General features: G+C 37.9%; 2 protein-coding genes across 2 annotated transcripts; one reads left to right on the top strand and one right to left on the bottom strand.

Moving 5' to 3' along the window:
- The first annotated feature begins 3,434 nt into the window (after positions 1 to 3,434).
- On the top strand, positions 3,435 to 4,775 carry LOC107774685 (protein SAR DEFICIENT 4-like). The gene has a single exon (XM_016594307.2). It carries the CDS (start codon positions 3,558 to 3,560, stop codon positions 4,533 to 4,535), a length of 978 nt encoding a protein of 325 aa, XP_016449793.1. The 5' UTR covers positions 3,435 to 3,557; the 3' UTR covers positions 4,536 to 4,775.
- On the bottom strand, positions 4,758 to 10,935 carry LOC107774684 (uncharacterized protein At3g49140). Its single transcript, XM_016594305.2, has 10 exons — positions 10,643 to 10,935; positions 10,330 to 10,558; positions 9,444 to 9,546; positions 9,260 to 9,327; positions 8,369 to 8,548; positions 8,164 to 8,286; positions 7,649 to 7,990; positions 6,094 to 6,246; positions 5,399 to 5,494; positions 4,758 to 5,066 (listed from the first exon to the last, which is right to left on the bottom strand). Exons 1-10 carry the CDS (start codon positions 10,744 to 10,746, stop codon positions 4,965 to 4,967), a joined length of 1,500 nt encoding a protein of 499 aa, XP_016449791.1. The 5' UTR covers positions 10,747 to 10,935; the 3' UTR covers positions 4,758 to 4,964.
- Between the last annotated feature and the right edge of the window lie 3,073 nt (positions 10,936 to 14,008).

Here is a 14,008-nt window from a genome sequence, read left to right as displayed (position 1 = left end):
AAAGGAACACCCTTAACATCAACTGTATAAATGATACATAATTCATAGAAAGTAACTCTTAGAATTTTCATAGATCACAACTTTATAAATACATGGCTATTCAAACAAATAAGTATACGTCTTTTTCATTTCTTCCTCGGCCTCCCAAGTAGCCTCTTCAACCTGTTAGTTTCGCCATAACACTTTCACGGAGGCAATTTCTTTGTTTCTCAACTTTCGAACTTGCCGATCAATAATAGAAACTGGAATCTCTTCATAAGTCAATTTCTCATTAACCTCAATAGTCTCAACTGGAACAATGAGTGTCGGGTCTCCAACTACTTTCTTCAACATAGACACATGAAACATCGGGTGCACTAATGACATCTCAGGTGGTAGCTCAAGCTTGTACACCACCTCACCGATCCTCTGGATGATTCTGTATGGTCTGACATACCTCGGACTCAATTTCTCTTTCTTACCAAATCGCACTACACCTTTCATGGGGAAACCTTCAAGAATACCCAATCATCTTCTTTGAACTTTAAATCCTTACGACGAACATCCGAATTGGACTTCTGACGACTCTGAGCAGTCTTCAACCGTTCCTTAATGATCTTAACTTTTTCCATAGCCTGATGCATGAGATCTGGCCCTATCAACTCTGCTTCCCCAATCTCAAACCACCCAATGGGAGATCTACATCTCCTTCCATAAAAAGCCTCGAACGGTGCCATCTGAATGCTAACATGATAACTGTTGTTGTAGGCAAATTCCCAGCTGCCTTTGAAGTCTAGAACACAAGCGCGCAACATATCCTCGAGCGTCTGAATAGTCCGCTCTGCCTGCTCGTCCGTCTGCGGGTGAAAGATTGTACTGAGATTCACCTGAGTACCAAAACCTTGCTGAAATTTCATCCAAAAATTAGCCGTGAACTGTGCCCCCCGATCAGAAATGATAGAAACTGGAGTGCCATGCAACCTGACTATTTCTTTGATATACAACTGAGCATACTGTTCCGCTGTATCGATAGCCTTAACCACAAAAAAATGGGTTAATTTCGTGAGTCGATCCACAATCACCCAAATCGAGTCAAACTTACGAGGAGTGCGAGGTAGTCCTACCACAAAGTCCATATTAATCATTTCCCACTTCCACATTAGAATTTCTATATTTTGTGCCAGCCCACCGGGCCTTTGGTGTTCGGCCTTCACTTGCTGACAATTTGGATATCTCGCCACAAAGTCAGCTACATTTCTCTTCATATCATTCCACCAATAGACTTCCTTAAGATCATGATATATTTTCATACAGCTCGGGTGCACGGAATACCTAAAAATATGAGCCTCGGTCATGATTCTTCCCCGAAGACCATCCACGTTTGGAACACATAGTCTCCCTTGGTACCTTAGTGTACCATCATCCCTGCCAAGAGAAAAGGCCATGGTCTTATGTTTATGAATCCCCTCTTTCAGTTGATCCTAGTTCGGCACCACGAAAACATAAATTACCTTGCAAAATATTTACGGGGCCGTACAATTTCTTTCCAAGAAATTGAGTAAAATGATTGGCAATCGAAACACAAGTTAAAATCATAAACAAGTAACACACTATTTATTCTTGAATTACTTTTCCCTAAAAAAAAATGGCAATACACAATTTCAACTCACGAATATGTAAGAACGCAAAACACATCGAAACTACTTACAAAGCATAGCATTTGTTAAAACAATCATATATGGGCGTCACTTGAGTTCATAAGCTTTTAGGCAATTCTATTTTTGAAGTCAATTTCGGAACAGTTGAATCAAAGCTCATTTCATAATCTTTCTCACATCATCTCATTTCATTGGCACCATTGGCCACAAGTATAACTTTCACTCTTGGCACGTTGGCCACACTTTATATCCCCAATTCACTTATTTCACTTCCAACCATCTTTATAGATTATCAACAATAAGACATTTCCAATCAAGACTTTAGGTACACATATAAGCAATTAAGAGTCTTAAGCATATTGAGATTTTCTCACACAATTTGGCATCATAAACTTCATTTGAAACACGACTCAAAGACATAGTATTTTAATACACATATCATTCTTGAACACATTCCTAAAGGATAACATAATGTGATAGGAACATTCGGAACACGTTTTGAATACATAATTCTCGACACTTTGCTTATTCGGGACAATCAAATTTATTGGGAACATCTCAGAACATAGAATAAGGAACTTGAGACAACCATACTTGAAACTTACAGGAACATCATGGAATTCAATTCTAAGAGAGTAGTTTAGCCAACATATCGTGATGGAGCTCTTTAGTGCTACTAAAACCGCCCACTACTCTTACAACTTCAATCTACATCAACATAATTCAATTGGACCAATATTAGTAAAACTTTCCAGGTTTTTTGTCGTTTTGGCATTTTATCAAACACATAGAGTGCATAGCATTCAACTACCTCTATTAATAGTGTTTCTTCATCCAACATTTCCTCCTTCCCACCAACAAGATATAATACAATATCCTTTCATTACTAATTGCCTTCTTTAGCACCATTATAATCATCAATGAACTCACATCCACCAAATTTCACTAATTAACTCATTACAAAATCTCTACAACACCCAATAATCTAGTTTAAGTATTTATGGCTTTCAATCACCATCTCATAAGTTATAACACATCACACTTGACACTTACGTTTGTTTTGAAAAAATAATATAGACAAGAGAGAAAAGATTTCGGAATTTTTAGTGTGTGAAAAATAAGGTCAAGCCTTTAAATTTAGAAGCAATGAAATGGTAAGACGGATAGACAATTCAAAAAGTCTCTTTTCTCATTCACCTTAAAAACCCAACACAAGTTTTATATATCAATCTCAAAAAAGTCAGAGGCCAATAATGGAATGAGGTCTTCTTTAGGATTAAAAGAAGCACCCAGCTAAAGAAGCTTATGAATGCATATTGTGACCGGTAGTCGGTGAATGCAATTCGATCGCATTCTTGTCTAATGATCGTCGTTTTCGAGCCAGATGAGCTGGAGATGGAGGATGGCGATGAAATTGAGGCAATGTTGCATCAAACTAGAGGCTCAACTGTTTGACTGATCTCTTCCGCTTAATGAATATAGCTTGTGCTCGGACCTGTAGGAGCATAGATGAGCTTCGTGGTTTTGCTCGGACCAGCTTTATTGAACGTAATTACATTACCTTCTGTTGTTGCAAGAAGATCATCAGTTGCTTCTTGCCATGAAATTAAAATATTTTTAGTTCTATCTAAATAAAATAAAATAAAAAAATCCCTCAATTAAATTTAGTATTTCCTGTTTTGTCGAGCCAAATGCGACTTAAAAATGTGAGTAAGAAGGAGTAAGTAGTCCAACCTTAAGGAACCATTTGATTTGGGTCATTTTGTTAAATACTCCCGTACTTGCCATGAAATTCCCAAGTCAATTATAAAGTACTATCCCAAGGAACCCAACTACCGAGTCGTCCATTTCTCCTGAAATTCCCAATTCCATTGCCACCAAAAAGAAACAAGAAAATCCCAATCCACTGTACCCACCACCATGACACCACCACCAGTCTTCATCTCCTCCGCCGCTCTCCCAACCCTCCTTTCTCACAAATCCCTCATCGACCACCTTCAATTTTCCCTCCCCACCTTCACTTCCACCACTCAATCCCATCTTCGCCATGCCCACCAAACAAGCCCTTCCACTTCTCTCCTCCTTATGCCTTCTTGGTCTCTTTCCCCTTCACTTCCCTATATTGGTGTCAAGCTAGTCACTTATCACCCCAACAATTCCACCCAAAATTTACCTGGGGTTCACGCAAGTTATGTTCTTTTTAATTCCATCACTGGACAAACCTTAGCCACTATGGATGCCACTGAACTCACTGTCTACCGAACTGCTTGCATCTCAGCTTTAGCTTCTAACTTCTTATCAAGACAAGATTCTGAAACCCTTTTGATGATTGGTGCTGGTACTTTAGCACCACACTTGATCAAGGCACATCTAACAGTTAGGCCAAATTTGAAGAAAGTGATAGTATGGAACAGAACTGCTGATAAGGCAAAAAGGGTGATTGAAAAATTGCTAAGTGAAGGTGGATTTGAAGGGGTGAGTTTTGAGAGTAATGGGTGTCTTGAGGAAGTTGTGGAGTTGGGAGATATAGTGAGTTGTGCAACGAATTCGGAGACGCCATTGGTGAAGGGGGAGAAGCTTAAAGAAGGGGCGCATTTGGATTTGGTTGGATCATTTAAGCATTCGATGAGAGAGTGCGATGATGAAGCGTTGAAGAGGGGGAAAGTGTTTGTTGATAACGAGGCTGCGTTGGTAGAGGCAGGGGAATTAGTAGGTGCATTTGAGAGAGGGGTTATTACAAGGGATGAGATTGCTGGGAACTTGTTGGAATTGATCAAGGGAGAAAAGAACGGGAGAACAACTGCTGAGGAGATTACTGTGTTTAAATCTGTTGGTTCTGCTGTTGTTGATCTTCTCACTGCTCAATTGGCATATGAGACTTACATGAAAAGTTGTTAGTGAGAGTTACTTAATTCTGTTCTCATATATTCTCTGCGACTATATACATCATAATAAGAGAAGATAAGGATTTATTTTCTCTGAAGTGCTTATTCTAGGTTTCAATAACATAGCCATGCAGTTTAATGTTGTTTATCAAGCCATATCAAAAGATGTAATCTTTGGACAGGTTTTTACCTGGACACCGTGGTTATTATATACTTCTTGTTGAAGTTTGTGATATGATAATGTTGCCATTGCGAACAACCATTAGAATTGGAATTTAGCAGTACATATGGAGGTCACAACAATAATAAAGGGAGATAGTTATGACCTCCACGGAATAAATAATATGATAGTAAAGAAAGAGTCTCTACATTCTGTATACAATTTTGAGCCAAAAGTACAACAAAATCTATAGATACAGTAGACTTTTTGAGTCTAAATTTTTCATGATTCAGCTTGGTGAGTTTCTTTCTTCTTCAACTTAGGGTGGAACCTTGGATACAGCAGATCATTTAATTGTCTTTCAGCGCTATACTCCGAGGAGGCCTGCAAATAGAATGTTCTATTACTTTTACAGGAAAATGAAATAGTTACTGTTTTGGAACTTGGAAGTAGCACAAAGTGATTCTCAAAAACCAAAAGCTTGTGGTCTAAAATAGCAAATATGATAAATAAGCAGAAGCACTTCTCTCCATTCGATCTCGATAATAAATATTCATTATGGTTTTACACGTAAACTAAGCCTGCATGTCAGGTATGTATCAAAGACATGGTAATCCACATTGACAACAGTTCATTTGAGCTCAGCAGATATGCAGCAAAACTGGAAATGAAGTTCGAATCTCAAAAACAAAACACAAGTATTATAAATATCATACCTGCTTTTTAAAGGAAAACCGCAGTGTCTGAACTTGTGCTCCAGAACAAACTCTCAGGTCAAAACCAAGGCTGTCTACACCAATCAGAGCCACTTCCTGTCATACATGGCAAAAAGATATAAGATGAAGTAGCCAGTGGGACAGGGACATCACACTAAACAGTGATGTGGTTCAAGTCTTACAGCTCCATGTTAATGCATCAAACAGACCGCAAGAAGGGTATGGACTATGTTCTCGTATTAGAAAAATAACAACAAATGAATAAACAATAAAACATCAGAAAACAAGTAGTTAAATGATGGCTAGATTGTGTGTCTGCTCGCACGTGTAAGAGAGAGTATTTTGTTCACAATAATAGCATCAAGTACGTGCTGGGGGCACACAAAAGCAGCAGACTAGTTTCCATTTAAATGATGTAGGAAAGTAACAAAATGGATCAGTTGTCTATCATTTAAAAAAAATGGCTCCAATATTTGGAAATACCTGCATATGCAAGTCAATCTCATTCCGAGGAAAGGAGGTTTGGGGAAAGAAGGGGAGGAAGAGTTGCGTGTTTTGCTTTTATATCACTTTATTTGGCTGTTAAAAGGGCAAACCACTTGATGGGTTGTAAAGCATCATATTTCTGAAGAGAAAGGAAGAAAAACAAAATCTAATCATCTAGAAAATATCCAGGGAACTAAGAATGGTCATACCTCCACTTGAATTCCCTTGCATCTCCAACAGAGAGATCTGAGAGCCTGTGTGGTGTTTTCTCCTACAGCTTTAAGCCGCGATATAATGTTGGCAGCTGAGTGCGCTATTGCATCAGGTTTAGCTTGACTAAAATCATCTAACTCCACTAAGATCTGTGCCCACCATTAGAAAACATAAAATTGATTAACCTGAGTACTGATGGGTAGAATCACAGGAATCTCGCAATTGCAAAAATTGTTAAGCTTTTCGATAGATTAAGAAAATAGATCGTATGCACCTACACATTCTAAAACATCAAGAACATTCTAGTGTGAGTTACATGCATGACATATAGCACTCATTTGCGAAATACAAACAATGTGGATGATAATGACTAATGAGTCACTGCATTCATGTATAATACTCCCTCTGTTTCAATTTATGTGAACCTATTTCCTTTTCGGTCCGTGCCAAAAAGAATGACTCCTTTCCTTATATGGAAACAATTTACCTTTATACAATGATTTATAGCCACACAAAATATATGTGCCTCATTTTACACCACAAGTTCAAAAGTCTTCTCTTTTCTTAAACTCCGTGCCCAGTCAAATGAGTTCACATAAATTGAAACGGATGGAGTAGTTGATTACTTGATTAGCACTGACGGAAAAGCATCCCATGGAACTTTTCCCCGGGGTTCAGCTTGGTAGCCAAATCTCAGAGTGTTATAACCATGTCATCCAAAATCTATCATGACTAGGAGTGGCAAACGGACGGGTCGGGTCGGATATGGTTCGGGTAAAAAAAACGGGTAATGAAAAAACGGATAAATTATCCGACCCGACCCATATTTAATACGGATAAAAAATGAGTTAACCGGCGCGGATAATATGGATAACCATATTATCCATGACTTCTTGCATATGATCACTTTTGGGAGAATTCTTAGTCACCCTAACTTGAGGAACCCCCAATTTGAGGCTTTACAAATATAAAAGTTAGACCTATTAGTTATCCATTGGTTATCCATTTTCTAAATGGATAATATGGTTCTTATCCATATTTGACCCGTTTTTAAAAAGTTCATTATCCAACCCATTTTTTAGTGGATAATATGGGTGGTTAACTGTTTTCTTTGAACCATTTTGCCACCCCTATATATGGCTACCAAAATTTTGAAGAGATTTCCAAACTAGCTTTCATCTATGCATGTAACAACTACAGCAATTTTAGGACAGAACTTTTCCCCTTATAGAAAAGGGACAAATGAAAAGAGTACCCTTTTTCTACTTGTTCAAAATAATAGTATGCTCTTTTCTCGTAATATTTTTCTTTTTTGACTTAACAAATAAGGTGTCACACGCTTATAGCTGCCCCCTGTGCCACCGACTGTAACCCTCCTGAGATTATCAAGTCCAAATTTCCCGTACTTAATGACGATAAGCACTGGGATGACACAAATGATTCACAATAGTTACATAAATTGCACTCCACGGATGCAGATTGAGGCAAGGAAAGTATTGTAATGCTGACCAACAAATTCAAGGTGGAACCTCATAAACCTACAAAACTTACTTGATGCCCATGTGAAGAAATTAACTGAATTTTAATCATCTCTAGCTTGTAAAATGAAGTTCCATTTCCAAGGGTTTCGTCCTTCTCCAATTCCTCTGGACAACTTGGGCCATCTTGCGAAGATCCACTTTCATGTTTGTGGCCATTGACTTGAACACTACAGTTTTGCTTATATTCTGCAACTTTTTCTATTTGGTCTATACCAGCATCATTTGATTTATGTTCAGATATCTGCTTTGGAATGGCAGCGTGCTCTTCAAGGAATGCTGTCCTTAGAAGGCCCTGAATAACAAGACCTGCTGGAGGCTGATCCATAAAATCGATAGGATCATCTGTCACAACCTGAGCAGCAAATTAGACCACAAAATTAAATGTTTGATTTAATCTCCATGGCAGATAAAAAAGTTATATGCAACACATATAGAGAACTAAATGTAACATGATCTGAATAGGAAGTCAAATTGATAGTTTTCACACTTTTAACTTCGTTGCATTCAATTTATCAGGACATTTACCTCAGTAATTGCTTTGGCAAAGTCTATTGGATGAGAGGAACGCATTGTCTCTAACGTAGCCCAATACCCCAAGTCAGGATCCCCATTGTGATCTTCTTCATCATCAAGAATGGAAACCCAATCCTGTGAACAAGTTTATAAACTGACAATGACAGATAGAAAAGCAGTCATATTCGAAAAGTAAACTATTTAAAATGAGTAATACCGATTCATCATCATCGTCATCATCATTATCATCAACATCGTCGTCTTCATCAATGTCATCTAAATCATCTATATCGACGCCCTCGTCATCAAATTCATCTATGTGGTAATCAGTTACAGATTGACCTGATAACTTCATCTCACTCATCATTTCGGATGTATCTAAGCCAATAATTACTTGCTGCATTTTATTGGAAATTAAGTAAGCCTTCAGAGAAAACCAAGTAGTTTTCTAATAGTATATCTGTGGAAGTTGCCATCTGTGAGCTCTTTTTATTTTATTTTTCATTAGTTTTTTTTATAAGGTTTAACTTTTCATTAGTATATCTTCATAGAATTAACGGAAAGCAGACTTATGTGGATAGATGATAGCGCAGGTTCCTCACATTTTTTTAAGCTCTTCTACCATATCTCTCAGAAAGAAAGAGCTTTTAAAAGATAATTGGATTTCACAATAGAGTTATAACCCAATGCAACACAAGAATCTTTCCACAGGAAGATGATCATAAAAGTCATAATCAAGATAATACCATATTGAAAATTTGTCTCTTATGATGGATAAACTTGTGAAACATTACATCTGGGCTATTGAAGACCATGAGTTGTTATCATGATTCCTGTTTTCTTTATTTATCAAAATGAGGGAAAATGACCATGACATGATTAGGGAACAATAAATGCTTAATCAGCATCAACAAAAAGGAAAGTAGCTAAGTGATCCGCAAACGGTTATCCCAAAATGAAGCACAATCATTTGAATCCAGTAGTGGCTACTATATCAAAGTTACTTGCCGAAAAAACAAAGAAAAGCAAAATAATACATTGTTTGGAGAAACACATAAGCGCCTAACAATGAAAACTAACTGAACTTCTTAGTTCAATTGTTTCTTACCACAACGCTTTCTTCTTCTGTTGGATTTTTCAGAACATCTTCGTCATTCTTTACTTGAAAGTAGACATCTGATAAAAAGGGAAAGCACATAAACCTTCGAGGATTGTAGATAAGCCACTAACCACAAAGAAGAAAATTATTAGCTTGAGCAAAACATGCTAATAAAAAGAACTGGGAATCTTACTTCCGAGTTCATCAGTTGTATAAGGCAAATCTGGCCAGAAAATGTTCGCATGCATTACATCACTGACTGCACTTGAAAACATGAGTGTCGCTTCGCTATTTCCCTAGACATCAAGTGAGAAAGGCAACATCACTAACCATAGACAACCAGCCATAATGACCACCAGCCTAGATTATATTTTGCTCAAGAATTATCAGAAAGCGACTGAGAGCCTGTGGACAATGCCTGTCATTTAGGAATTTGGCAAGGGTCCATTTCATACGACAAATAGATCCTTGAAAGCTACATTGACTAAAAGCACAAGGCAGGAAAGCATTTTGCAGAGTCAGCAGTAAATTCTATATGTCGAAGGGTATTATTTGCATATGCTCATACAATAACAACAACTCTACCTCAGTTCCAAACAAGTTGAGATCGACTATATGAATCCTCACTTGCCAGATTACTCCATTTAGACTCATCTCATGCCAATGTTATGCAAATACAAATAGAGTTTTAAGTTCTATGCACTTATGTTGTAAAAAATATTTTACATAATCAGGTCATTAAAAAGTAATTACAGGTAGTCTATTTAATAAGATTTGATTTATAACCTAGAATAAATAGTATGCAACTGATGATGTAAAAAGTTCATTAAAATGTTAGTGTATATATAACTTAAATCCATACAAATAAAAAGTATCAAAAGTTTTGTATATCTTCTAAGTGTATAATTCTCTATATTACAATCAAGTTGCTTAATGGACCCAAAATATCTTTTCCTCTTCAGTAATAAGTCGTAGAATAATCTTCTTAAATTTGTTAAATTAGAGGAAATAATGTGTTCATAAAATCATCAAACACAATGTGTTGCACGAATAAGTATGTTTTGCAGAAAACAGTTAACCTCAATAATTGTCCTAGAACATTCAGCTGGCTTGAGTCGAGCATCCTCATTCTCCATTAGTTCCAACTCCCCAATGTCCTCAGATGGATGATATGATCTACTCTGTTTTACTGGCTCCGAACCGGAGCTAAAATGATCCTTTGCAGTTGCTTTAATTCCTCCATTTTTGTCCTTGCACGCTCTTCTTCCACCACCAGCATAATTGTCCGCCAATCTTCCAAATTTATCCCTGCAAACAAAACTCTCAAATCAATTGAGGCCTTTAGTTAATTGATAACACTGTGCTGCAGCTGCAAGGAAGAAGAAGCAGTACCGAGGTATGAAGAAGCTGACGGAATGAGATAAACGGCGGGAAGTGGCGTCGAAGTTCACAGCGGAGAAACGGATGGTGGCAGCGGCATGTTCTACTGTTAGCATTCTTCAAATTTCCCCAATTGAAATGAAATCAAAGCAGAGAAGTGCTGGAGTTAGTCTTATGAGACTATTCTCCTAATATCTCAGTGTATGCGATGATTGGGCCGTGTGGCTCTCTTTTATCCGTTTAAGGCTTCTCAAAACCTTTTACGTCATTCTTTATTCGTTATATGCCATAAAGATTCCTTGCTTGCCTCTCTACGTCCCTACAAATGTTTCCTTTATTTTTGTTCGAGTTTGCCGGGGTCATTAGCTAGTTACCATCTATCTACTTACTTGGATCATTGTTTGCCTTGATATACTCGTCTTATATGTTATTTGGGTGCAAAAGTGTAGTATGAGTACATCACAATCGGCACTCAGTAAGTATCAAAACTATTCTCGGTAAAGTAGTGACGAGGTTCAAGTCATATGATACTCACTAGTCAAATAATCTGTGCAATATATCAATAACTGACAACAGAATGTATAATGGAAAACAATATCACAAATTCGTTTTGAACTGTCATGCCCCAAACCTGGGGAGGCGTGGCCGGCACCCGGTGCCATACTCGGCCCGAACGTAACACTCTGTAACTGTGAACCCTGGAGGGGTAACCCTCAACTTAGGTCGAGGCCTACCTGCAAGCTGACAATACCAATCAAGGCCGACAAAATCATATTCTGAATCATCTAACAATAACGTCTATCTCATATGAGGGGTAAACATACCCAAAAGCTCATATACATAATCGGGTAGGCCGACGAGGCTGCCATGAACGTCTATAACCAGCAATACCAAACTGAACATGTACACAAGGCTGGCAAGGCCACAATACTGACATACAACATATAGGGGACTCGTCTACAAGCCTCTAAGGATAATAGAATTATATCATGGTCAGGACAGGGTCCCGACCCACCCATCGAGTCTCTATATAGAAAATGGACTCCAAAGTTTAGACCTGGTAACTCCGAGGGAGTGGAGCTTACTAATCAAGCTGATGTTTGGATATGTCTACTGGGAAGGTCTATCCGACTGTCTATTAGAACCAGCAGGCATGAAATGCAGCATCCCCGGCAAAAGAGACGTCAGTACAAAATAATGTACCGAGTATGTAAGGCAATAAAATAACTTAAAGCTGAAACTCAACTGATAATATAATAACTAAAAGTAATTGGGACTCAAAGATGATCCGAAGATATTTCTTACCTGCTCATACTGACTCAACTCTCTCAATATAGTAAGTAAAATAACTATTCGACCCTATAAGGCTCGGTATGTATAACTGCCCAGCCGTAGTAGGCTCGCTCATAGACGCTCGGCCATACTAGGCTCGGTATATGTAACTGCTCGGCCATAGTAGGATCGCTCATAGGCGCTCGGCCATACTAGGCTCAATATCTAAATTATTACTAGGCCATTCTGGGCTCGCTCATAGGCGCTCGGTCACAGTAGACTCGCTCATATACTTACCTTCTACAGTAGCTTCAAGTCGAAATCCAAGCTATACTTAGCTTATAACAGCCTTCAATGGCAATACAACACCATAAAAGTGCTAATTTTAAAGGTTAATCTTAGGTTAAATCATCAAGGTTTACTCTTAATCACTTATGAACTGCTTGGGAGGGTTTTTGGGAGTATGAGGGAGAAATTACTTACCTTATAGAGAACCCACAAGCTTTAATTCAGGTTGTTGTTAGCTCACAACAACCCTCAACATCATCACAACATCATAGAAGTATTGTTCCTCACCATACCTAACTTTTGATGTTGAAATATGGTGTAATCACTTTGGAATCACCCTTGAACCTTTGGAATATGTTTAGGATGGTTAGGAGGAGTATAAGGACGATGTTGGGTAGAAAAATGAGCAACAATGGTCGTCCAAATCATTTATAAAATGAAGTAGGTCGACCACTGCCTATGTGGGTCCCATAGGGAGCTGCTTGTGGAGTCTTACAAAAATGTTAATATCTCTCTATTTCGGTGTCGTATCCACGAACAGTTTAATGTGTTAGAAATTAGACTTGTAGATCTTCAATTTAGTGGGGATCACCCTGTAACTCCAAGTATATTGAGAGAAAAGCTCAGTGACATTAGACCCAAATTTCAGTAAAATTATAAACATATTTTGCAACAACTTTTGTCGACTTTTGTTCTACAACTTGTTTGACTTCAAACATACGAATATTATATGATTAAATTACCTTAAAACACGACCTTCTTTGCATATTAAGCACTCATAGTTTTATCCTGAAAGAACGGGTTATAACATCTTTGATTCGATTAGCCTCCAATGCTCACGATACTTCTGTAACACTTGTGTTAACTCATCATTGTCTTTGTAAGGGTCCTTAAACTCTCCGGATTATACTGATTCACTTAAGACGCATTACAACAATGAAAGTACGTGGTGTAACAAGAACATGTGATAAAAACCCAATGCAAGTAAAGGGGTCAGTTTTGATAACAAGTCATCAAATAGAAATACAACCATATCACACCTTGTACCCACATTTTTGTTACAATGGCAATATTCGCCCTTATCACTCTGCACCCGACACAATAGCAATATCCATCATTATCGCTCTGTACCCGACACAATAGAAATAGATACCCTTATCACTCCGCAGCCGACACAATAGCAATATCTTCCCCTATCGCTCCACACCCGACAATAATAACAATATCAATCACAATCGCACAACAACAAACTCGTGCCAACACCCAAACAATTCGATCAACATGTCCACAAGTGCCATAATTACAATGACGCAACTAGTCAAATCAACATCAAAGACATACACTCACAATTTGTCAACAAAAGGGCACAAGGACATGGAAATACATAAATGCGGATGAGGGTTCAACATATAAGCCATGACTACAGCTAAATCAATTTAGCAATGATCCCATAAAATGCCCAACTTGGCCAATTTAGGAAATAAAAATCCTAAACATGATCTCTAGCATAGAAAGGGTAAGCTCGTATAGTCATACAATGAATTATACATGTATCAAGAAAGTACACAATCAAATCACGACATACTAGAGATTTAAAGTTTAATTCGGTCATTTTTCATACATAGCACCTGCATATGTGCTCGTCACCTCGCATATACATCGCATCACAACATCACAGATTAGACAAACACGGTACAAGCCTAAGGCTTATTCTCTCACACAAGATTATGCAAGACACTTACCTCAAACAAGGCAAATCAATACTCTAAAAAGCCCTTGCCTCTTGAATCGGCCTCTGAACGGGTCAAATCTAGAAAA

Source organism: Nicotiana tabacum, chromosome 21 (genome assembly GCF_000715075.1).
Source record: "Nicotiana tabacum cultivar K326 chromosome 21, ASM71507v2, whole genome shotgun sequence".
NCBI lineage: Eukaryota > Viridiplantae > Streptophyta > Magnoliopsida > Solanales > Solanaceae > Nicotiana > Nicotiana tabacum.
The sequence above is the reverse complement of the archived record's forward strand: the minus strand, read 5'-3'. Positions and strand labels throughout refer to the sequence as shown.

Excerpts from the sequence above, each read along its gene's own strand:
- LOC107774684 (XM_016594305.2), bottom strand. The coding sequence starts at position 10,746 with ATGCTAACAGTAGAACATGCCGCTGCCACCATCCGTTTCTCCGCTGTG. Across the intron at positions 6,247-7,648 it reads TTTCTTCACATGGGCATCAA|ATCTTAGTGGAGTTAGATGA; the intron begins GTAAGTTTTGTA and ends TGGTGGGCACAG. Across the intron at positions 5,067-5,398 it reads GGTTTTCCTTTAAAAAGCAG|GCCTCCTCGGAGTATAGCGC; the intron begins GTATGATATTTA and ends TTCTATTTGCAG.
- LOC107774685 (XM_016594307.2), top strand. The coding sequence starts at position 3,558 with ATGACACCACCACCAGTCTTCATCTCCTCCGCCGCTCTCCCAACCCTC.